The 23,093-nt window shown below is 41.1% G+C and overlaps 2 protein-coding genes across 2 annotated transcripts; both read right to left on the bottom strand.

Annotated features, from left to right (window-relative positions):
* Window positions 1-859: 859 nt before the first annotated feature.
* LOC146618341 (coatomer subunit beta'-like) lies at window positions 860-11,035 on the bottom strand. The gene is made up of 22 exons (XM_085371495.1): window positions 10,982-11,035; window positions 10,715-10,852; window positions 10,461-10,547; window positions 10,142-10,268; window positions 9,702-9,850; window positions 9,251-9,397; window positions 7,704-7,803; window positions 7,478-7,620; window positions 7,103-7,302; window positions 6,727-6,837; window positions 5,479-5,567; window positions 5,270-5,376; window positions 5,028-5,171; window positions 4,768-4,898; window positions 4,382-4,589; window positions 3,947-4,057; window positions 3,356-3,570; window positions 3,151-3,243; window positions 2,725-2,905; window positions 2,496-2,567; window positions 1,024-1,995; window positions 860-943 (listed from the first exon to the last, which is right to left on the bottom strand). Exons 1-22 carry the CDS (start codon window positions 11,033-11,035, stop codon window positions 860-862), a joined length of 3,663 nt encoding a protein of 1,220 aa, XP_085227621.1.
* Window positions 11,036-12,297: 1,262 nt separating this feature from the next.
* Window positions 12,298-14,413, bottom strand: LOC146618340 (retinol-binding protein 2-like). Its single transcript, XM_085370070.1, has 4 exons — window positions 14,287-14,413; window positions 13,043-13,221; window positions 12,836-12,937; window positions 12,298-12,577 (listed from the first exon to the last, which is right to left on the bottom strand). The coding sequence occupies exons 1-4, from the start codon at window positions 14,357-14,359 to the stop codon at window positions 12,524-12,526; spliced, it is 408 nt and encodes a 135-aa protein (XP_085226196.1). The 5' UTR covers window positions 14,360-14,413; the 3' UTR covers window positions 12,298-12,523.
* Window positions 14,414-23,093: the final 8,680 nt, after the last annotated feature.

The raw sequence follows: 23,093 nt of genomic DNA, 5'->3' as shown, positions 1-23,093 counted from the left end.
TTGGAATTATATTAGAGACTGTGGAAGCTCCTTTAATTTACTCGCCAAGAAAACAGTCACAGTAGCATGCAGTTTTTATTTCAAACAAAGGAAGCAGAAAACCATGTTAAACACACTAACAACAGCAACATTTTGTATGTTTTTGATCATTTAATAAGCTTAGAAATAAAATTATGACTTTATCATTTAAGACAATGCATAAAGTGGAATGGCATGCGGAACATTTAACTCGCATTGAACCGGTGCAATGGTAATTTGGAGTCTGATAAAATGCTGTGATGCTTGTGGGAGAGGTATTGCGATTCTTTCCTATGAAGGCTATGTTTCTGTCAGCAAGTAAAGCGTGAAGCACTTAGATTTGAGACACAGCAAACCCCAAAGTATTTATTTAAAGATACAAACCATTTAAAATAAAATCATAAAGGCACGCTAGCAACAATGAAGAAATGCCTATTTGTCTGTCAGTACATTTTTGGCTTTAATACACTGCATATGCAGATAGTGTTAAAATACAGCCTGGTCTCATCAGAGTTGTGGCTGGAAACCAGCAAAACAGCTCTGTCCCACTGAAGCATAGACGGGCTTCCTAAGGGTTTTCACGGTGTCTGGCATCGTGCATCGAGAGCAGATACTTTGGGATTTGTGGGCTGCAAGGTAGGTGGGTTGGGCTTATTCCATTGTGTTCGATTAGTCTGGGATCTGGGCAGTTGGGAGGCTGTTTTTTGTCGTGTTTGGATAAGGGTTTAGGCCAGAACTAAGAACGCAAAATGCCTAATAATATTCACTTCAGTCTTAATTGTTTTGATTTATGAAACTCGCATCACTGAACAGAAAAAAATGGCTTGTGAAAGGCTAGTTTCTATTCACCCAGGAACTCTTCATCTAGGTTGACATCTGTGGTGTCAATATCCTCCAGGTCAAAGTTGTCCAGATCATCCAGAGCCTACAGGTGTAAGGCAAAACGATTCTGGATTTAACATTCATAGCAATATTAGTGTAACAAACTTATAAACCTTTGTTTACCTCATCATTTGCCTCGAGGTCCTCTGGCAGTACCTCAGGTCTTTCAGGACCTTCCTCTTCTGCTGCATGGCCTTCTGCATGAGCTACAGTGAGGGCTAAAACCTCTGGCTCAGCCTTGTGAATAACAGGAGGCTTTACTGGAAGTTCTCCAGTTTGTTTCTCTTGTTCTCGTTCTTGTGCTGGGACAGGCTTCAGTACTGGCGCTGCATCTTCAAGCAAGTCTAGCAGAGGATCCAGGGTCAGCTCCGGTAAAATCTGGACAGCTGCGTCCAGCGCTGGAACATCTGCGGTTTCAAAAGAGATGAGCTCCTCCACTGCTGTGTGTGAAGGTGCTGTTTCTGGAACAAGTTCGCACGTAACAGGAGTCTCTTCTGTTTCTGCTGCTCCACCCATTGAACCTGGAACTTCTGAGGCGATCCCATCTTTTTCCAGATCTTGATGAATGATCATTTCCCCAGGTGCTATAGGCTCGGACGTAACTTCATTATCGACCGTCAGACCAGCGCTAACCAGGACATCCTCAGCTGCTAATGCCTCATTTGGCGCTTCTTGTGTTGTTAGAGTGGTTTCTGTTTCAGAAGCACAAACAGCAGGTGGAGCTTCAGTTTCTGAAGATAATTCCTGAACGTCTTTCTTCATACATGACCTGACATCTTCCACAGGACTGAGCTGTACCATCTCAGCCTCCTCATCAGGCATCCTGGTGATTTCCTCTACAGAGACTAGAGTGTCTGCTTTAGTGCCCACCTCCACTGCTTTAAACTCGCCTGATTCTGACACTGCTTGTTCTTCTGTAGCAGCAGTAGGAAAAGGGTCTGCTCCTCTCAGGACAGATTCTACTTCACTTGCTGAAACGGGATCAGTCGACTCTTGTTTTACTGAAGTGTCCTCCTCCACTACTGCAACTTTTGAATATTTACTTTCTGTTACTGCTGGCACACTGGTGGCCTCACTAATGCTCTCTGCCCCTTGCTTTAAAGAAAACACAGAACGATCAAATTCAGAAAAGGAGTTGCAGTGTTTGCTCAACCGCTGGCTTTAATTATCTGTTTAAGTTATATCTTTTTTAAAATTTGGATACTACATTTAAGTTTTACAGAAGGAGCAACACTGTTCTCTTTCATGCACCATGTGCCAGACGTGGTGCATGAAAGAGAACAGTCAAGTGTGAAAGGAGCTGAATCAGTGGTAAATTTGAATGGGTTTTTTTCGCTTCTCACAGTGAACCATTACAAATCTTTACAAATCTTTTTCATTTTTGTTATCATCCATTAGCTTATATTGTTACCCTAAAAACACATATTAGGTTAGGATATTACACTGTAGTCAAGATACCATGGAAGGAAATTAAAAAAGACTGGTATGCTGCTGTGACATTTAGAGTAGCTTAGGCACTTATTGACACACAGGAGCAGCCTGTTTGACTGCACTGACTGAATGAGCATGTGTAGAGATGAAGACTGTGCTCTCACCTCTGAGTCAGTGATTTCTCCTTTAGGTCTAAAACCTGCTGATTCCTCCAGAAGACTGCGCTCTTCATTTGGCTAAAGAACCAAAGAAATGGGAAAAGTGGGATCTCAGACTCTTAACTTATGTTCAAAGTATGAACAGCTATAGTCCAACGAGCTTTGCAGAAAATGCAAAAAATCTTAGATGCTGATTTAACTTTGAAAATACAGTTCGACTGACTCTCGCACTGACCGTAATGAGAGGGTATTCTGAAGCAGGTCTGACCCCGACATGAGTCTCCTTCAGGTACTGCTCAGCCAGCAGGGCTTGCTGGAAGCCAGGGAACAGGTTGGTGTACTGGCTGGGGTCAGCCAGAGCATCTGCTGCCTTCTGGTTGACCTTGGAAAGACTCTCCTTCCAGAGTTTCACCACCCTGAAGGAAGAGAGGCACACACATCGCCACAGTGATGCATAATATATTATAGAAATTCTAATTAATAAGAAAGAACATTTTTCTAAAAACTCTGATTCAGACTAGTAATTATTTCAACAGCTGGGAGGAAAACAGGCACACCAAGTGATACATGCAGAGGTTCTTCAGGACACAAACAGATAGGCCCACAGGCAAAGAGTGTTACACTTGGACATATGTTAGGTATTCATTAGAAGCAGCATTACCTTGAGACATGGCTGGGCACATATGTTCTTGCCAGGAATGCAGCTTCTGGCAGTCGATCTGTTTTGATCAAAAGGTCCAGACATTTGTCCACTCTGAGCAAGTACAAAAAAACAAAGATGGTGGTGACAGAAAAAAAGAATAAAGTTTAAACACATAAGTCAGTTTAAAAACCTCCTTTGTGCTCTTTACCCCTGACGCACTAACCTCCCCTGCAGGAAGTAGGTGAGGAAGGCCACGTTGGTCTTCCCATCTCTCTCTGCCCCCTCAGCCAGTTGGCCCACCATGTCAACGTTGCCTGAAGTGGTGGCCAGAAGCAATAATCCCCCATAATCCTGAGCTTGGTGGAGACACTCCTGAGCCAAGCTAAACTGGCACTTTGTAGTTGCAAGCTCTGCCAGCTGCTTCCATTTTTGTTCTGACTGACTCGGCCCCCGCGAGCAGAGGTGCCAAAGAGACAGGAGAGCGGATTATCTCAGGACGAAAGGCATGAACCTCGACAACAAAACACTGTAAAGCGGTTACTAAATAAGGGACACCGGGTCTGTGACTCACACTCTCAGGCTTGTATAGGGGAAATAACTGATTCTGCGCACATTATGCATCAAATTACACAGCTGTTGATTAAAAAACAAAACCAATAATCATTGATTTATTTATGTGAATATACACCACACAACTATTCCACTCTGTAGCTTTAGCTAACTTTAGCATTTAGCTCAGAGTAGCACAGTGTCTAAAGACATCCTTACATAGCCGCTAACATTTAGTAGCTATAGAAATTGTCCAGGCTCTCACCTCCACTTTCAGGGCCAGTTGATAGGCTGTCTTGAGCTCTCCCAGCTGCAGAGCAAGTTCAAACTTATGCTCTGGGTCATTGGACACAGCGAGGGCCTGCTGCCTAAAGCCCTACACAGCACAAAATAACAATGTCATTAGTCTATATTCTGTATATTATCCTTTCTCACTCGTTGTGATGGCCAGCAGTAGAGGCTAGATATATGAAGCAATATGAATAGGGGAAAAGTGACTGCGTGAGAAGCCAAAACCCTTGCATGATAAATATGTTTTATAAGAAACACACAGAAATTCTGCCCAGAGGTATCACACCATCTGGCTGCCTCATGTTCTGTAAATTATGCATTCGTCCAAGTCCTGAATTTTTACTCAGCCAAAGGAGCAAGAGAAGCACAAAGATGGATTTTCAAGGTAAAAGCTGGCATGCAAACATACCTGTTTCTCCAAGAAGCGGGCTACACGGGTCTGCTGCTTCTTGGGAATCGTGGGTAGAACCTTGTCAGCAGTGCTGAAGTCCTTCCTCATGACAGCTGTCTGATATTCTAGCACAGAAAGCAGCAGCGAATAGCTGATAACGTTCAGCTCCTTGTCTCCAAGGTAGAGACGGTCATCCTTCGGGATGTAGCCCAGCAGATACATCGTCCTACACCAAAGAAAGACTGTCTGTAGTTTTGAATTTACTGGATAGCAAGTGGAAATAAAACGTGAAATAAGACACTAAATGGATTCATAGCCATACAACAGATTTTGCAGCATTACAGGAACATTTATGAATATCCCAAGGAAAAAAAAACAATGCAGATACATATTTGTGAGTTTACCTGTCCATGTGAGCAATGGTGATTATCTCTCCTCCTACATAATAGCTGAGTCTGTTAACAGAGCTGGTGTAGATGAAGCAGTCTCCCACCCAAACCCCTGTCTTTACCACCTCTTGGACCTCCCCCAGCACCTGACCAGCAGGAAAAAGAGGACAGACATAAAAGAGATTGAAAAATGATCTAAAAAGGTAACAGAATTCTTCTAAGACGTCAAATTTTTACTTAAATAGTCTAGACAATTAACCATGTGAGTCTCTGACCTCAAAGGCAGCCTCTATCCCATCTTCTGTCACCCCTTCTTTAGACTCCTGGGCTGTGGACACTCGCTCTGTTAGGTAGCGCAGCACGAAAAAAGACTCATCTGTAGCGATACAGACGAGCTCCCCAGAGTCAGACCACAAGACCTAAAGACACAATTAAAAAACAACTCTTATTAGAAAGCCACAGTAGTAAATTTAGTATCGATTTAAGCTGATAAAGTGCTCATTGGATTATAGCTGACATGTTTAGGCTGGATCTCAATACGCCGGATCAATTCAGAGCTCTCCCAGTCGTAAAAGGCCAGGCCGCTGTTTGACCTCACTCCTAGTAGGAAGCCACCAAAGATGTCTGTAGGGATGCAGGATAGTAATACATAGGCACAGATACTCACACATATGCTCTCAAAAATATATTCAACAAATTCAAACAAAAACGTGACATGAAACTCACCTTCAGCTCCAAATTCGGGTTTGAATGTCTTCTTCTCTTTGAAGTTCTTAAATATTTTGACCACACTGTTGCTTTCTCTGACTGCATACCTATAACAATATTTATAATAATAATAATGATAATGTACCAGACCACAGGGGACTTACAGTAAGGCTAATCAGTCCTTTGACCATTTTCACGAGTACATATTTTGGGTTTATGTTGACAGTTCGATGAGCAAGTTTAAATCCTGTTTTTAAAAAAATCACTCTCCATATAATCATTAGTTATTATTAATCTCTGGCTCTTCTTCACAGCATGTTTTTGTCCTCTCTCTCTCTCTTTATCCCCAAACAGTCTCAGCAGATGGCTGCCGCTCCCTGATTGTCCGGGTTTCTTCCTGTTAAAAGGGAGTATTTCCTTACGATTGTTGCCAAGTGCTTTACTCGCTGGGGGGTTGTCTGATAACTGGACTTTTTGCTGTATTGCTGTAGGGCCTTACAATAACAAAAGAGCCTTAAGGCTACTGCGATTTAGCAAATAAAACTAAATTGAACTGATTTGAAATTGGACGATGTGTAAAATGTAAAAAAAAAAAAAAAGAGAGCAAGAACACTTTGCAAATCATATGAATGCTATGTTCATTTGCAAAAAGTACAAGGCAACATATCAGGGTTTAAATCAAGGAAGTCTGATTTTATCTTAAGGTTAAATTCATTTGATGTTACTATTACCCCTGAGTTACATCACATTAAGAATATTCTGTGATTTTTTTTTTTTTTGGGGGGGGGGGGGGGGGGGGGGGGACTGATGATGTAGATTTTTGAAAGCCAAATATATTTCAATTCTTGATGTAAAATATAGATATTTAGCTGCTCAACAGAGCCTCCTTTTTCATATTTCTTATTTCAAAATGAGCCAAATGGTTTTAATGGGCGATAGTTCTATCTTGCAAACAGGCCCATTTACACACCTAGACTCTTTTACTATCAAGCAACACTTCTGTAAATAGATTAAGATTTGCACTGCTGAAACAAGCTAGGTCTTCCCTAAAAATGAACTCAGTCCTCAGACCTTTTTTGGAAATTGGGCTGTACCACTCACCCTATAAAACTGCAACTTTTTACAGTGTTTACTGTTTCCAGTATTTACTCTGAGCTAATCAGCCTCTGCATATTTAGCATACGTGTGATATTGGTTTTCTTATCTAAGTCAGCACAAAGTACATTTTCTAAAATGCTGAGCCTTAATGTAAAGGTAAAGACTTACTGTGAAGAGTCATGTGCCCAGATAAACTCCAGAGCAGAGCCGAAGCTCTTGTTCCTCAAAGCCATGGCAGTATAGATGATATACTCCCCATCCCCACACACCACTACAAATCTGTCAGTGTGCAAATATACAAATTACACACATGATTATCAAATTATACTTTAAGATTTTTACCCCAAAGACTCCGTGAGCACGCAGGCTGCCACTATCTTACCTGCACTGAAACAATCATAGGCATTACACAATCACACTGCAGTTAGACATAAATCCAGTTCAAGTCTAATTTACACTTTAATAACGGTCATATTTTGGTTAGAGGAAAAAGAAAGATTAGTCAAAACCTCATGCTGTTTCCACCCAAAGCCTGGCGCTTTACCTCCCATTAGGGCTGTGTCTGATTGTCTGGGGGTAAATCTCACAGCTTCCCAGGTCTTTCACACTCAGAGGGAGCCTCTCTCCATCCCTTATCTCAGTCTCTGTCAGTGCCTTTAGGTTGGCCTGCTGCACTTCAGAGTGACGAGCCCAGATGACCTTCCCGCTAGAGTCCATGGACATGACGGGCTCCACTCGACCAATCTGAAACAAAGAGGGAGTGGATGAAGAAGGATTAAGAATAATAAAGGGAAACAAGAGAGAAAGGTATATGAAGAAATGGAGGACGGAGATGTTACATCATCAGCTGAATCTTAACCACGCCACTACTTAAAAAGTCTATTCAGAAAATCTGTGAGAAAACTACAAATATAACTACCTTGATGATGATGCTGCCTTCATCAAAGCCTATAGCCACACTGTTGGAGCCGGGCTGGCCACATATGCACCACACCCGCTCCATGCCATAGTTGAGTGTGTTTTCCAGCCGGTAGGTGTTGGAGTGCCACACACGAACAGTGCCTATGGAAAGGACAAAAGGTCAAACTTTAAGCAAGATGCCGTGCCCATTTGGGAGCAGAAACATGTACCAATGTTTGACCCACCATCTTCAGCGCCTGTGAGAATGATTGGCAGCTGCGGATGGAAGCTGACGCAGGTCACATTCTGAGCGTGACCTTCCAGAGTCTGAACACACGTTTTGTTCTAGGGAGATAAAGCACACACTGTTTCTTGTTCTTTTCACATGTGGTAAGTTTTTTATATGAATGCACATGAACGTGTGTGAATTGACTATATCAACGCTGAAGGACAACGACTTTGCATATAATGGCTATATAACACCTTCTTACGTTTACTTCTACTACAGATGCACCTCTTACTGTTGCAAAATTAAATGGGAACAGCAGAAATAGAAATGGTTACATAGATATGGTTTTGCTTTCCATTTATAATAACCATATGAGTTATTTAACTGTCCTGATTTAGCTGTATTTAGAATAAAAGGTGTTTATCTTTAAGCCTTTTTCTTATTTTGCTTTTTAGCATGTACAGTGTACATACATAAATTGTACCAGATATAGAAAAAAATCTAATACAAAGGCCCCTAATGTCCAAAGTAATAATGATAGCACTTAATTGTGTCTAGTTTTTAGCTAATGAGAATCACTATCAACAGTCCCAAAGAAAACAAACACTTCATCAGGGCAAGGAAATTTCAGCTATGGGTACCAATGTTGGCTACAGTTTAAGGCAGACCTGAGAGTCTTTCAGTTACGTCTTCAGACTATATTTGCAATCTGTGCTTCACACTCTGATGCACACACACACCTCAGCCGCCTTAACTGAAAGCAGCTTTGCCCAAATGTTGTAGATGGAAACCAAAGATGAAAGACTCCTTGAGTTGAAGCTGTCATTAACCTTGAGTCAGCACTACATGTTTTTCATATTTTTACACACTCTGGTAGATTGTGGATACTTTTATACAGTGCAGCAACATCACCGCTGGCTCAGAGAGCTAACTTCAAATATGAAACTATCAAAAGACTTGATAGTGCTTGATTATCTATTTTGGAGTGGCGATGAGAGTTTGGCCTTTTGTCCATCATTTTCCATGTTTGCTTTTATAGACGAAAGAGGAGTTACACTGATGCAGGAAAGATAACAGTGTTACCATTTGACCGTGTTTTTTATAGTGTTGATAATCAGACCATCCAAAAATCTCTGCATTACATTTTTTTGTTGAGTGAAATTCTAATATTTTATTTATATATTAGCCCTAATTAGCAGGTAGCTGTGTCTGTGTCATGCACTATGTACAGTGTTTGGATACTCCTTGCTAACCAAGCTAGTTACTGTTAGCGGATGAGTTAGACATGAAACTTTTCATCCACAAATCAAATCAAATCAAATCAAATACAAATGATCAAACTGAAGGCTTGAAAATAACAGTGGGTAATATGTCCATCTTTTATATACAGGTTATGGTGGAAATATTTTCTTAATACTGTAGTGTGTTGTTATTGTATTTATTGTTTTTGTGTACCTCTTTGCATGTTTTGTATAATAGATGTCACATAATTATGGCAATAAACTGTTTTGATCCTAGGGTGCAGAAAGGAAGAAAAAAGCAGTCTAGTGTGTTTGTGATAACCTGATAATCCCAGATCTTGACCAGGCGATCATCAGCCCCTGATATGAGGTACGGCTTGTCTCCGCCACTGTTGTAATCAATACAATTCACTCCCTTCTCATGGCCCTCCAGAGTAAAGTTGGGAGTCTTGGAGCCCAGCTGCCACACCTACAGTACAACAATTGAGTTGTTTATCACTGAGCAACTGAATAATGTCAGCAAATTACTGCTCCTGTCTCACTTAAATTGTATTGTTAGCAGTAGTGTTTCTCAAAATGAAGACCACCAATCCCCCTTTTCTTCCTCCTGTAGAGAAACTACACCTGTGTGTTCCTCCTTTTTGTCTCCTTTAACTTCATTTAAACTGAAAAACACTTTCATTTCTTCATGGCTTACAGCGGTCTTCCTTGCCTGTTCTCACAATTACTTTCCTGTATTCGCTAGGTGTGCTTGTGTGTGCGTATGTGTATACCTTAATAGTCCTGTCCAGAGAGGCACTGGCAAACTGGTTGGTATCTCTGGGGTTGATGACAATCTGCATGACATAGTGAGTGTGTCCCTCAAACACCTGACTGCACAACCACTTTCTGTCCCAGTCCCACAGCTTGATCAACATGTCATCTAAAAACACGGAAACACGAGAAACGTAATTTCAATTCAATTTTATTTACACACCGTAGCACCACATCACAAAAAAAAAGCCAGACACGGAAAGGCCATCCAACTGCTGTGATCGGTTGGGGTGAGGGAAAAGGCAAGGAGAGAAGAGCGTAGAGAGGCAGTAAACAAGAAGCAGGAAAAAACATGATGATGATGATTACAGCTTGCAAAGTTTAAAAAGTTACATGCATGAGGTCATTTTATATGAGAGCATTTGTGTTTATGTGAGTATGTGCGGTGGCAGTTTCCTACCACTGCTGGTGAGGATGTATGGCTGTGTGGGGTGGACAACGATGCATCGGATGTAGTCAGAGTGAGCCTCAAACAAGTGAACTCTCTCCAGCGTGTTGTAGTTAAACACTCGGACCTGCATGTCATCCTGCAGACAGTCAAAGAGATTTGAATTTCTCTGCCAATTAGAAACGGGTCATCTACCAAAGCCAACATTACACACAACAGACTCATTCTTTTTAACCTTAAAACTGTCACATTTGTATTGGTATTTGCACAAAAAACATACAGTAAAAATAAAAGATTTGAATCAGCAGTGCACATGAATTCAAATACTTACGGCTCCAGTGATGACCCAGTGTTTCCTGGCTATGAACTTGGCCACTCTTACAGGCAGATCACACAGCTCGAATGTTTTCACTATCGTCTACACACAGAAAAAAGCCCCATGCTGTCAGACTACATCACCATTAAAGACATCAAAAGCACAGATGAAGGAAGATGAAAAGATTGGTTATTTCATGTAACCACTTAACGAGCGATTAGGGGGGAGATCAAACGGCTTTGTACAAATGTGCAGAGATGGATGGTGACCTGTGTTTCATGGTTCCAGACCACCACGGTGCCGCTGTAGAGGCTGACCACCATCCACGGCTCAGTGGGATGCAGGTCCGCACTCTTCACCCGGTCTGACCGAGCTGTCAGCTTCCGCTTGATGTCCAGTCTCAGAGGCTGTGGAATAAGAGTGAAAAGACAAAGAGATAATAACGCTGCAAAAATATGTTAAAGTAAGCTTTAATCATCCAATTTTGTCAGTAATCAGCGTGTCTCAGCTGCGGTTTGATTTCAGTTTTTGGCTACCTTGAGGGTGGGGTTGTGTCTGTTGATACTTCCCATACCAGATTTTATATGCATGCCTGCTCCATAACAAGTCCTTTCAAGTCTTTGCATAACTCTGCTTATTTAGTATTACGAATGCATGTTCAAAATATCCAACAACCAAAGGACAAAAGTGTTTTTTTCAGCCTTTTCATTGTCTCATTTTGAGAGTTTAAGACATACAAAGTTATTCCAAGTTATTATGTCACAATTATTATGTCGCTGACAAACACCCTTAAAAAAACTGCAAACGAAATAACTATAATTTTTTTCTTAAAGAATAGTCACATAAACAGTTTAGTGTTTCAGTTGTACCTACCATGGCTGCACATCGGTGAGTCTCTGCGGTGCTGTCCACTGTAAATACGGGCCTCACTGCTGCCTGCCTGTGGAGCTCAGCGGAGGAAGTTTCTGTAAGAAAGTTCGAGGAGCTTCAAAAACTACCTCCGGTACAGATTTTCCAAAATAAGCCTGAACGCCCAACTTTCAACAGCGTTATAAAGCCGAATATAGAACCACAAGGCTCAGTATAAACACCCGTCTTGTAGATTTTGCTAGCTTTAAAGGCGTTTGTGCAAATAAGTGACTAGTATTTCTTCAATAACAAGATGCTAGCTCTGCATGTTCACACTTAGGAAAGCTAAGCTAGCAGTTGTTCTGCACATATAAATATGGTTAAGAAAATACCATTTTATAACAGGTTTTCTCGTTGTCAGAGCTACACAATAGCTGTGAATAATTTTTTTTAACTATTAGGTATAGTAATTAATGCAACACTAAATATATAAAGGTTGATATTTCAACAAGTTACAGTGGGCTATACGGGATAGACTGTATCCCGTTTTACAGTATGTATGCAGGTTTATATATGTGCTGCTTCCTGTTTTTTGGGGGTGAGCACCATTTCAAACACATTTCTCAGCAACAGCATAAATCTTTTCTTGTGAAGACAGAAATTTCCAGCCTGTATATCTCAGCCGCTGTGTGATTTACACAGCTTCCTCCAACGTGGATTCTTGCGCATTTCCTGTAGAGGCAACACACGGCATCACTTGTACACTTTTACCTCCGCATTTGGTTCTCAATAATTTCCAAGCAAATTATTATTTTGGTCTTTTATTTACGTTTGTCTGACAGAAGAACAGATGAACGTTATTTTCTGACGCATTCCTTTATTCATTCTGGCGTGTATAATTAGTATTTCTCTGTTTATAGTTTAGACATCAGACATTATTACATACATCACTTACATATCAGAGAAACCTTTAATTATAAAAGTTAATTTTAATGTATAAAACATACACTCTTTATGTGTTTAAAAGCCTGTACTTTTTAATCCAGTGCTGGATTTATGAGCAAGGTTGGACTTCACTTTTTGTATGCATTTAATAAACAAAATATATCATATCAAAATCACAGTAAATTAGAAAAGTTGTGTGACATCAGTTTATTGCAGCTCTCCATAATCACATTTAAAAAAAAGACACAGCAGACGGTTTTGTGCAGTTGAACTTCATTCCCATGTTATTTCGCCTTCTTAAATACTTGGTGGCAGATTTTGTCGAGAACGTGGATTTCCTAGAAGAGAGGGTACAGACCTTCAGACTTAAAGTCCAACATGGTGCAACACATGTCTGTCTAGATTACACAACAAGGCTGAGCCCGCATGTGTGTTTTTTTTTTTTTAGATAGTGATTCATTATCTTTGTTATGACATTTAACTGACTTAATGGATAAGATTCCAATAAGTAAGTTTAACTGCTTTTGAAAGATTCAAAACACAAGAACATCTAAATATATGGTGGAAATTTCCCAGCATGTCACATTTTTTCTTACCAGGTGTAGTAGGTCTCCCTCAATCCAGTGTCTCCAGCCACGATTTTCTTTCTCCCCCTTCTGAACACACACCAGCTTATCCCCATCCCAGGTAACTAGTGTCTGTTACACCACAATATAGGACAAAGACATAGCGCTTAATGCATCACTGGTTCAACACAAGGTGCACTTGTTAAAGGTTCTAGGAGTAAACAAATTCAGTCCTACCTTGACCTTTCGGCTGTCCAGTCCCTTTGTGTACTCCTCAAACTCCTCACCCACGGTGAAGTTGACTTCGTAGTTTCGGAAGGTGCTGAGGGTCTTCGTTTCAAACTTGTCTCCATTCTGGACTATCACTTTCGTCTGATGCAGGTGGACGGCGATCTTCCTGGTGGCAAAGTCAATGTCTGCAAGCATGCAGGGATGCAAAAAGTGAACGCAGTGTCAGCTGAGGCATCAACTCTTTGTGGGTCTGTGAAGAATATTCTGTCCTGTCTTTGTGTGTGCGTGCACACACCCAAAGCACACATCCAACAGAAATACACACAACACCACAGGCCACTTATTATGATTCCTCTCCTGCCGGTCCTTTTGACAGTTTTGTTTACCCTTTAAAAATGACCTTGCTCCCAGTCAGAAGAGGCCTAAATGAGTTTTCCATCCTGCTCAGTTTGGGCTCTGCCAAAGAGAACCACCCATCCTGACCGTTTAGATATTCATATCCCATTTGCCCTAAAGTGAAAATTCAATTTCTTCCCATCACTCTTACAGATGAGGTCCCTATATTTACCCATCTAAATGATATTTTTGACCCATTTCCATAAGGATGTCATTTTCCCATCCGCTGGATGGAAATGAGGCGGAGGCATTGAGGATTTCCTGGATTTCGTGTGAGCCGAGTGTACTGAGGGTTGTTTTATGAATTGCAGATAGAGTCGTGAATAATGAAAGTGTTTCTGGGCCTGATCAACGACACGCCAAAAAAAAAAAAAAAAGGAAGGAGAGCCTTTTTTCCCCCTCCTTTTTAAAAAATTGACGAGCTGGCTGATCCAGGGTCGGAATCTGTCTTCCATTTCTGCGGATCGTGGAGGATGAAAATGCAGAAAGGAGTGAATCAATATTTATTTGGCGTCGTAACAGATGGCAACCGCTCACAGAGTGGAGGTTAACTCGGCCTGACAGCAGCTCAATGAGGAAATGAAGCAGTGCCATAGCACTCTTCTTTTTTTTCCCTTCCTCTTTCCACTGTCTTCATCTGTCTCTCACGCTGCTGCTCTCTCATCTTTTCTGTCACACACATGCTAGATTTCATGCCCAGACCTTCCTGTCTATTTGGCTGCTTTTAATTACAGCACTGTAACTGAGCTACAGTAAGCTACAGTGTGTGTTTTTGGGTTGGTTTTTTAAAGAAAGTTGTCAAGCCAAATTGTCTCGTTCTATGCCGTATCAGATGTTGCATGAGCGTGACTTACCGAGGGCTTTCATGATGTCCTCAAAGTTGTCATTGCTCACCATCTCCCAACGTCCATTGTAATCTGCAGGCATGTTTGACTGGTGTGCGTTTGAAGGCAGGAGTTTACTGTAACGTGTGTTTGTTAAGCAGAGAGAGAGAGGCAGTGCGACGCCCAGCCCTTTATATATACTGTGTTTGTTCCTGTGTGTGTGTGTGTGAAAGTGCTTGAGTGTGCATGTGTGTGTGTGTTCACACTTATACCACTATGTGAGGACTATGCTTGTGGGAACCAACATTTCCCACAAGCTTGAGGGTCAAAATGTGGTTTTAGTGTCAGGGTTACAGTTAGGTTATGGTTAGGTTTAGGCTGAGGTTTGGGGTTAGGCATTCATTTTTGATGGTTAGGGTTAGGATGAGCGGCTAAGGAAAGCATTATGTCAATTAGATGTCCTCACTAAGGCATAAAAGGGAAGCATGTGTGTGCGTCTGTGTGCATGTGTGTGTGGACCAAAGGACAGGGTCATTGTTTGTCCTTTCAGTGAGTGTGTGTGTGTGTGTGTGTGTGTGTATGTATGCAGAATAAGCTTAGGTTTGCATTTTTTGCATTGTAAACACACTCATGTGGGTTTGTGTGTAATGTTGTGATATAAAATCTCATATTACCTACAGCTGAGAGTAGACTTTGTGCATGCTTCGAGTTCCGAGCATCACACTGATGCACTGTAAAGAGTCTCCTGCACTTGTTCCAATCTCCATTTCCAACTTCCGCAATCACTCATTCTAATGTGCTGGAGTGGAGATGAGCTGTAGTGGAGCATGGAGATGTGTGCTGATTACCTTAGGGATAGGTTTGGGAGTTTTAGCAGTGGAGACATTCTTTTCTCTCTTTTTTTTAACTTCAAAGGAAGAAATTCTGTTGACTCAAACACAGACTTTTTTTTCTTTATTGGCAAATCGTTTGATAAGATAAGACACTCAGGCCTCAGTCAGCTGGAGTTACTTTATCAGCAATTGAGTGTGAGTGTGTGCTCACATTTTTACAACACAGTCTTTCTCTGTGTTAATGTCTGAGCTGCTTAGTTCGGGTTAATGAAAAGTTTCTGGTTGGTTTATGTGTGCGGGGGTTTCGGCATTGGATCACAGTTCCTTATTTGTGTTTAAGAATTCTGAAAGCTGCCATCTAATCCAGTCCTCTTCCATGTCTGTTCATTGAATCAGATACCCCAGCAGAGACTGTGTCCGACACTGAGTCAATATGACTCACTCTCTGGATCTCTTTCAGAAGCTGCAGTGATTTTCATAAAATATTGTGCTGTTGTCACATGGTTTCACAACGGCAGCGGTACCGCGCGCTCACGCTCGCATTTAATTCATCTACGGCTCAAAGATCATGTTGTATGTGGAGGGCCAAAGGTGATGTTGGAGCAGAAGCTCTGATAAACCTCATAATTTATCAGAGCTGATAATAACCTAACCACAGCAACACTTACATTTAACACAGAGAGAAGAACAGATCGCAATGTCCAACTGCACTCTTTGCTTCATCTCACTGCATTTCAGCTGTCTAGTGTAATCATTGACAGACTCTGCCTGCAGTCTGTTTAGTTTGTGTTCTCCTTACACTATGCATGATTCTATGCATAATACATATGCAGTAGAGAATTAGTAAGACTAAGTAATACTAGTAAGACTAATACACTGATTGCCGAAATAAGAATCAGAGAAGAATCCTTCTACACTGTCTCACCTACTGCTGAAATTTTTACATAATACATATTTAAAAATGGGTCTGACCCCAGGCTCACCAAATCTGCTTTGAGGCAAATCTGGGTGTGTTTTGGGATTTTGTATCAACCATAAAATTAAAGCAAACAAAACTGGTTCTTTTACAGTGCTGCATATCTAACATTCACACTCTAATGAATGCATCAGGAGCAACTCTGGATTCGGTATCTTGCTCAAGGGTACACTCAAAAAAATGAAATTGGGTGGTTGTTACATGCATAAGATCCAAACTTGTAATTTGAACTAAATAATTCCATGTTTTTATGGTGAACGTAATTAAATCATGTAGCATCTGCATGAAATTCAGCAACTTAATTAAGTAAGAGTGGCTGGATCCAGGCAATTAACCGCTCTTACTAGATTGTATGATGTCATCTCAACAAGAACAAATTGCCAATTGTCCCACTGCCAAAGCGTACTAACATTAGCAGCCTCAACGACTACTGACCAGTTGCTCTAACACCTGTTATAATGAAGTGCTTCGAGAAACTGGTCCGACGTCACATCGTGTGCCATTGCTACAACGCTCCACACCACCATCTCTCACCTGGAAGTGCAGGGCCGTTACACCAGGCTGCTCTTTGTTGACTTTAGCTCTGCTTTCAATACGATACTCCGGACAGACTAATAGTTAAACTGCTGGAAATTGGACTTCCTTCTACCACCTGCCGCTGGATCAGAGACTTCCTCTCAGACCGTGTACAGAGAGTTAGAGTGGGGCCTCATCTTTCCTCGGCCCTCAGCCTTAACACCGGCTCTCCACAAGGCTGTGTACTGAGTCCCCTACTGTACACTCTGTACACACATGACTGTGTTAGTTCCCACCCAGACAACACAGTCATCAAGTTTGCAGATGATACCACTGTGGTGGGGCTCATCTCTGGGGGAGATGAGACTGCATACAGAGCTGAAGTTCAGAGGCTGTCAGATTGGTGTGTAGACAACAACCTGGACCTCAATACCAACAAGACAAAAGAACTGGTAGTTGATTTCAGAAGGAGGAAGTCTGAGCTGCAGCCTGTCAGCATCAACGGGGAGTGTGTGGAAAGGGTCTCCAGTTTCAAGTTTCTGGGTGTGCACACACACCTCTGCAGTTTTAAAGAAGGCCCAACAGCGTCTCCACTTTCTGAGAATCCTCAGAAAAATGGAGCTGAAGAAGGAGCTGCTGACCGTCTTCTACCGCTGCTCCATTGAAAGTGTGCTTGCATCGGTGTGTGGTTCTCCAGCTGCACCACAGCACAGAGAAAGGCACTCCAGAGGGTCATCAATATGGCCCAAAAAATCATTGGACATCCTCTTCCCTCCCTGAAGGACCTGTACAGCACTCACTGTCTCAAGAGGGCACGCAGCATCCTACGGGACGGTACACACCGAGGACACCGGGTGTTTAAGCTGCTGCCGTCTCGCAGGAGGTTCAGGCTGCTGAGGTCCCGAACAAATAGACTCAAGGACAGCTTTTACAACAGGGCAATAGCCCTGATCAATGCAAATAGCTGACCTGACTGGCTACCTACCTGGACTTTTTTTTTCTTTGGGGGGGCTTTAACAACAGTAAAAACAGTAATAATAATAATTATATTTATATTTATAACAACGTGCAATAATAATTAATGTGCAATAATACCAGTGTGCAATACAAATACACTTATTCTTCTTTTTTATTACTAAGTTATTATACTGTGTTGTGTTGTTTGTGTTGCGTTGTGATGTGTCGTATCGTGTCGTGTTGTGTTACATGTGCCGACTTAGGACAGTTTTCCAATTTCATTGTACTACTGTACTATGTATGACTGTGCAATGACAATAAAGAGTTATCTCTTATCTCTTATCTCTAATTTTCCAAAATTCTGAGACTTTTAGCAACTCTCAGCTCATTGTATTCATTTTGTTAAAGCCGCCACCTTGAAGGTTCTGGCACAAAGTGATCTCACCCAATGGTTTTATTTTCATCAGCAGCACATAAAGCAAAAAACAGCTCAGGTAAAGCCACTGTATAGGCTTCTACCTGCCCAGCACAAACAACAGTTAGTTGACAACAAGTCAAAAGCTGGTTATTTAAAAGAGAGCAAAAAAAAAATATCTATGAGGCTGAATAACAGACTTAATTTATGTTTGTTGAATGTATAGAAACTGCAAAAATAAGAGCTTTGTATATTTAACAGTATGTCAGACAGATGCACACTCCCCAAGCCCTCAATAAAATCAAGCACTATACATTTAACATAAGAGAACATAGATTCTATAAACAGTTACACAACAATGACACTTTAAGGTACACCTGCAAGGTAGATGGATGAATAGATGAAATTGTCAATACTGAGGTCTTATATTATTAGTGCAAAAATGTACATGTGCAACACTGATTAAAAAAGAAAGAAAAGTAAAAATGAAGTTACTCAAAGCAGAGTAAAAATAAGACTGACTGAGTAGTGCAAATTGCATAACTAATATGTACACTATAGATCTAAGAACAACAGCTACAGCAAGGTATAATACAGACATATGTGTGTGGAATCGTATGCCTGACAGGTGTGTTCACCTGTCATACACAGAAGAGTTATAAAGTTTTCTAGTATTAAAGCAGTCTTTATGGCAGTGTGGTTGAATCAGTGTGAGAGCAAAGGAGCTCTGCTGAATGTGGAGTGAGTGTGATGTGTCGTCCTCGATGCAGCAGTTTGTTCAGTGCCCTCCTGTCCTGATCTTTAGTCAGTGTGGCTCTTGCGCAAGGTCTCGATCAAATGAACAGGAACGGCAGAAAGGGCCTGGAAGCCTTCTATGGGGCTCAGGAGGTATAGCATGTAGGCTGTCCACTACTCAGATACTTATTATTCAATCCGTCCTCTGCACTTGCACAGGTAAATTGTTCACTCATTCACACATGTTCACAGCCAGAATAATTGAATGTTTCTTGTAGTTTAATGTGCTTTGAGCAGTTTATAAGATTTGAAAAACTCTGTGCACGCTATCTATTCACTAAAAAGTATGAGGGACTTTATGAATGTGCATCTTTTGGCCAACTTGGAACACTTGTGATGATTCAATATGAAATATTGCTGCACTTTTTTCTCTGCTCTGGACAGTAGAACAGGCTCTGCTGTAAAAAAAAAAAAAAGATGTTATGAACTGAAGCAAAATCTAACAAAAGTTGAAGGGTTGTTTGCTTATACTGCCAAGTTGCTAATCACATCTGATCAAAGTGCACCAGCACAGCACTGATAAAGCAAATTACTAGAGGTTGCTTTCCCTCTTTAACATTTTAACTTGAGCTTGATTGGTGGCTGTTTCTGCATATTTAAGGTTAGAGAGAAAACTATTGCACTTATTTATCCTAATTAAAAACCACATTTCTAACTCACAATACAGAACTGTGCCTGTACATCACAACAGTTTCTACCTGTATCTACCTACACTTTGAAATGTGGACTGCTCTTCATCAAAGTTACAATAAACTAAACTAAACTGAACTAAACACACGAACAGCTTTACTCTTGATGTCTTGATGACACACTGGGTAGTCATTAACAGTTTATGCTGGAAAAAAGCATTTGATCATCTACAAATGTCTCACAAAGCTACTTGATACCAAAATTTTCATTTTGGAGAAGGATTGTGGGCTGTAACTGTGTCCCTCTCCGTAAAAAAAAATCTTGCATAGTCTGGTTACCGGCAACGTTTGATCTTTTCAAGAGAGATTGGTTCATGTAAACCACGCTTCAAGCACAGCAAATTTCCCTTTAGCCCTGAGGAGAAGCATTATCGAGAAGCACAAATCTGAGAAATGCTACAAATCATTTCTCGACCCAGATGTTTATCAGTTCGCATGAGAGGGAGTCCTGCAAACAACATCAAGACCACAGCATCCAGCCCTGAATTAGATAAGAAGAAAGGTAACAGCAACACCTGCAGAAATCTCTACAACTGACTAAATATTAAACCGTGCGTCCATTATATGAACATCAGCTTCATGCTTTTAACTGAACTAATCAAAAAAAACAAAACTGTTACTCTCCAGAAAAAATAAAACGGAAAACTGGACGTCTGAAATTTAGCGAAAAGAAGTAGAAATGTTGAACTTCATAGTCACATCTTTATCCTTGGTTTGATTTCTCTTTTTTTGTAGTTCCATCCATCCATTCGCTTCCGCTTATCCTTTTCAGGGTCGCGGGGGGTGCTGGAGCCTATCCCAGCTGTCATAGGGCGAAAGGCGGGGTACACCCTGGACAGGTCGCCAGTCTGTCGCAGGGCTAACACATAGGGACAGACAACCATTCACACTCACATTCACACCTAGTGGCAATTTGGATTATTCAATTAACCTATCCCCACAAGCTGCATGTCTTTGGACGGTGGGAGGAAGCCGGAGTACCCGGAGAGAACCCACGCAAACACGGGGAGAACATGCAAACTCCACACAGAAAGACCCCGGCCTGATGGTGGAATTGAACTCAGGACCTTCTTGCTGTGCGGCAACAGGTGGTTAGCACTGTGTAGTTTTTTAAATAAAAATGGAACTCCACACTGACTCTAAATCCTCACCACTAGTGATGGGATTTCCGGCTCTTTTTAGAGAACCGGCTCTTTCGGCTCCGAACCGGCTCTTCAGGTTGTTTTGTTGCTTTAATTAATTTATTATTATGGGGCGATCGTGGCTCAAGAGTTGGGAGCTCGCCTTGTAATCGGAAGGTTGCCGGTTCGAGCCCCAGCTTGGACAGTCTTGCTCGTTGTGTCCTTGGGCAAGACACTTCACCCGTTGCCTACTGGTGGTGGTCAGAGGGCCCGGTGGCGCCAGTGTCCGGCAGCCTCGCCTCTGTCAGTGCGCCCCAGGGTGGCTGTGGCTACAATGTAGCTTGCCATCACCATTGTGTGAATGGGTGGATGACTGGATATGTAAAGCCCTTTGGGGTCCTTAGGGACTAGTAAAGCGCTATATAAATACAGGCCATTTACCATTTACCATTATTAACAATAATATAAAATTATGCACAAAAGAAATTACTAATGTAAAAAAATGCGATGACCTCTAGAGACAAAGCATGTACAAACTCCAAAACACATTTCTAGCGTTAACTGAACTTCCAAAACAGAGCTACCTAGATCACTTAAATTACACAATTGAAAGCATATGTGTATTCTCTGTTGAGGTCAGGAAAGCGTTTCCGCTCCCTGAAGACCAACACAGAGAGACTGAGGAGGAGCTTCTTCCCGCAGGCGATACGGTCTCTCAATCACACCACCACACAGTACTGACCCACACATATAGTTCTTACACACACTGGACATTCTGGACATTGTTTTCACTTCATCACTTAAATCACTTTAAGCATATTTGCACTGCACAAGACATAATGTAGATTGCACAACACTGGTCACTACATTCTTCATTTCCAGTTACAGTTTTTTCTGAATGCTTAAGCACATTTTTTGTAACTATTGGCTAATTTTGCAAAACTCTTCACACAAATAAGAAAACCTGTCACCCAATAATCAAAACATTGTAGTTCTCTTGCAAAAGCAAACACAGCTAGATTAACTCTTCACACCTTCGTAAAAATGGTGTTTCCGTATCAAACAGTACACACAAGCCATCATCTACTAAGCACACAATGCGCCAACTGCACACTGATGGTATGAATACAAAACACATCTGGCTTTTGCTTTCTCTGTGCACAAGGTAGGCTATGTCAGTTTGAGCTCATACTGCTGTCATAGATCCATAAGCATAGAGGAATCCAAACTTCAAGTACTGGTGTTTATTCAAACACATCAAAACAAACACAAGTGTTTATTTCCAAGTATAGGATTATTTGCAATCGCTATAATGACTATATGGGTTACTTGGTCTGCAGTGAACATGCTTCCTCTGCCCCCAGCATCTGGTCATCTAGCAATTCTGTAAAGTACAATTTCAGTATTTTTACATCAATGGTATTGGTGTGTTTCTCATTGGCATATGGCAGTGCTACAAATCTTTGTGCGAAGTGACTGTACTAACCGATTCTCATTTCAAGATGTCCTTATGGTACTTGCTACAGTGTAGTGGCTCGAGTTAGGCTGGACCCGTTGGCCAGCTACCCTCAGGGTCATTCCACGGTTGATTACATGGTCCACTATTGTAGCTCTGATGTCATCAGCAATTCTATTTCTTACTCTTCCTACCCTTCCTCTCCCCCCTCCTCATCTTCCTCTCCCCCCTCCTCGTCTTCCTCTTGCTCCTCCTTGTCCTTGTCGTCCTCTTCATCCTACTTCTTCACCTCCACATCCTCTTCCTCGGCCTCCTCTACTTCTCACTCTTTCTGCTCCCTCCATTGTACTCCGCACACACAGCTTACCTGTATTGTAGTGCTTAGGCTGATTGCAAAGTGAACTAATTATCTAAAAAAGTTTTCACATGTGAAAGTGTGCCAGACAGTTGGCAAATTAGTGTTAATGATAGCCATACATGTGTATACTTTTGCTAGGAGTGTGTTGGAAATTTGGTAATTGAGTGTTGTGCAGTGAATTGTGCCTACAGTTTTGCAAAGTGTGTGTTACAAAATTGCAAACTGAGTGCAAAGCAGTTTTTGTGCTTTTAGTTTTGCAAACTCAGTGAGTGGTTTTGCTATAAGTCTGAATAGTTTTAGAGATTGTGCTACAGGAATCACAGTTAGGGTTTAAGCATTCAGAAAAAACTGTAATACTTGTACAGCTGCTGTTATTGTGTATATATTTATTTATATTTCTTCATACATTCTTATATAGTTCTATATTGTGTATTTTGTTGTACAGTTATTTTATTTTCAACTTTAATTTATATATTTTATCTTATTCTTTCCCAGTTAAATTTACCCTTCATTCTAATTTGTGTTGTACAGCTATTTCATTTTTAACCTTAATTTATATTTTATTCCTTCCTAGTTAAATTTACCCTTTTTAATTTTTCATATTTATTTCCTATCTTATTCATAGCCTTTTCCTTTTTTGTTTTCTTTAGGTCACGAGCAGTTGTCCAAGCATTTCACTACATATCGTACTGTGTATGACTGTGTACGTGACAAATAAAAT

Source organism: Diplotaxodon limnothrissa, linkage group LG14 (assembly GCF_057381915.1).
Source record: "Diplotaxodon limnothrissa isolate DT_005_m linkage group LG14, D_limnothrissa_male_GT1.1, whole genome shotgun sequence".
NCBI classification, from domain to species: domain Eukaryota; kingdom Metazoa; phylum Chordata; class Actinopteri; order Cichliformes; family Cichlidae; genus Diplotaxodon; species Diplotaxodon limnothrissa.
Note: the sequence above shows the minus strand (reverse complement) of the source record. Positions and strands in the feature narration are given on the sequence as shown.

Coding starts and splice junctions, on each gene's coding strand:
- LOC146618341 (XM_085371495.1), bottom strand. CDS start 11,035: ATGCATATAAAATCTGGTATGGGAAGTATCAACAGACACAACCCCACC. Junction 4,899..5,027: donor GGATAGAGGCTGCCTTTGAG/GTCAGAGACTCA, acceptor CCTGCTGGTCAG/GTGCTGGGGGAGGTCCAAGA. Junction 2,568..2,724: donor CAGAATACCCTCTCATTACG/GTCAGTGCGAGA, acceptor TTGGTTCTTTAG/CCAAATGAAGAGCGCAGTCT.
- LOC146618340 (XM_085370070.1), bottom strand. CDS start 14,359: ATGCCTGCAGATTACAATGGACGTTGGGAGATGGTGAGCAATGACAAC. Junction 12,938..13,042: donor TGGACAGCCGAAAGGTCAAG/GTAGGACTGAAT, acceptor GTGGTGTAACAG/ACACTAGTTACCTGGGATGG. Junction 12,578..12,835: donor AGGGAGACCTACTACACCTG/GTAAGAAAAAAT, acceptor CCTCTCTTCTAG/GAAATCCACGTTCTCGACAA.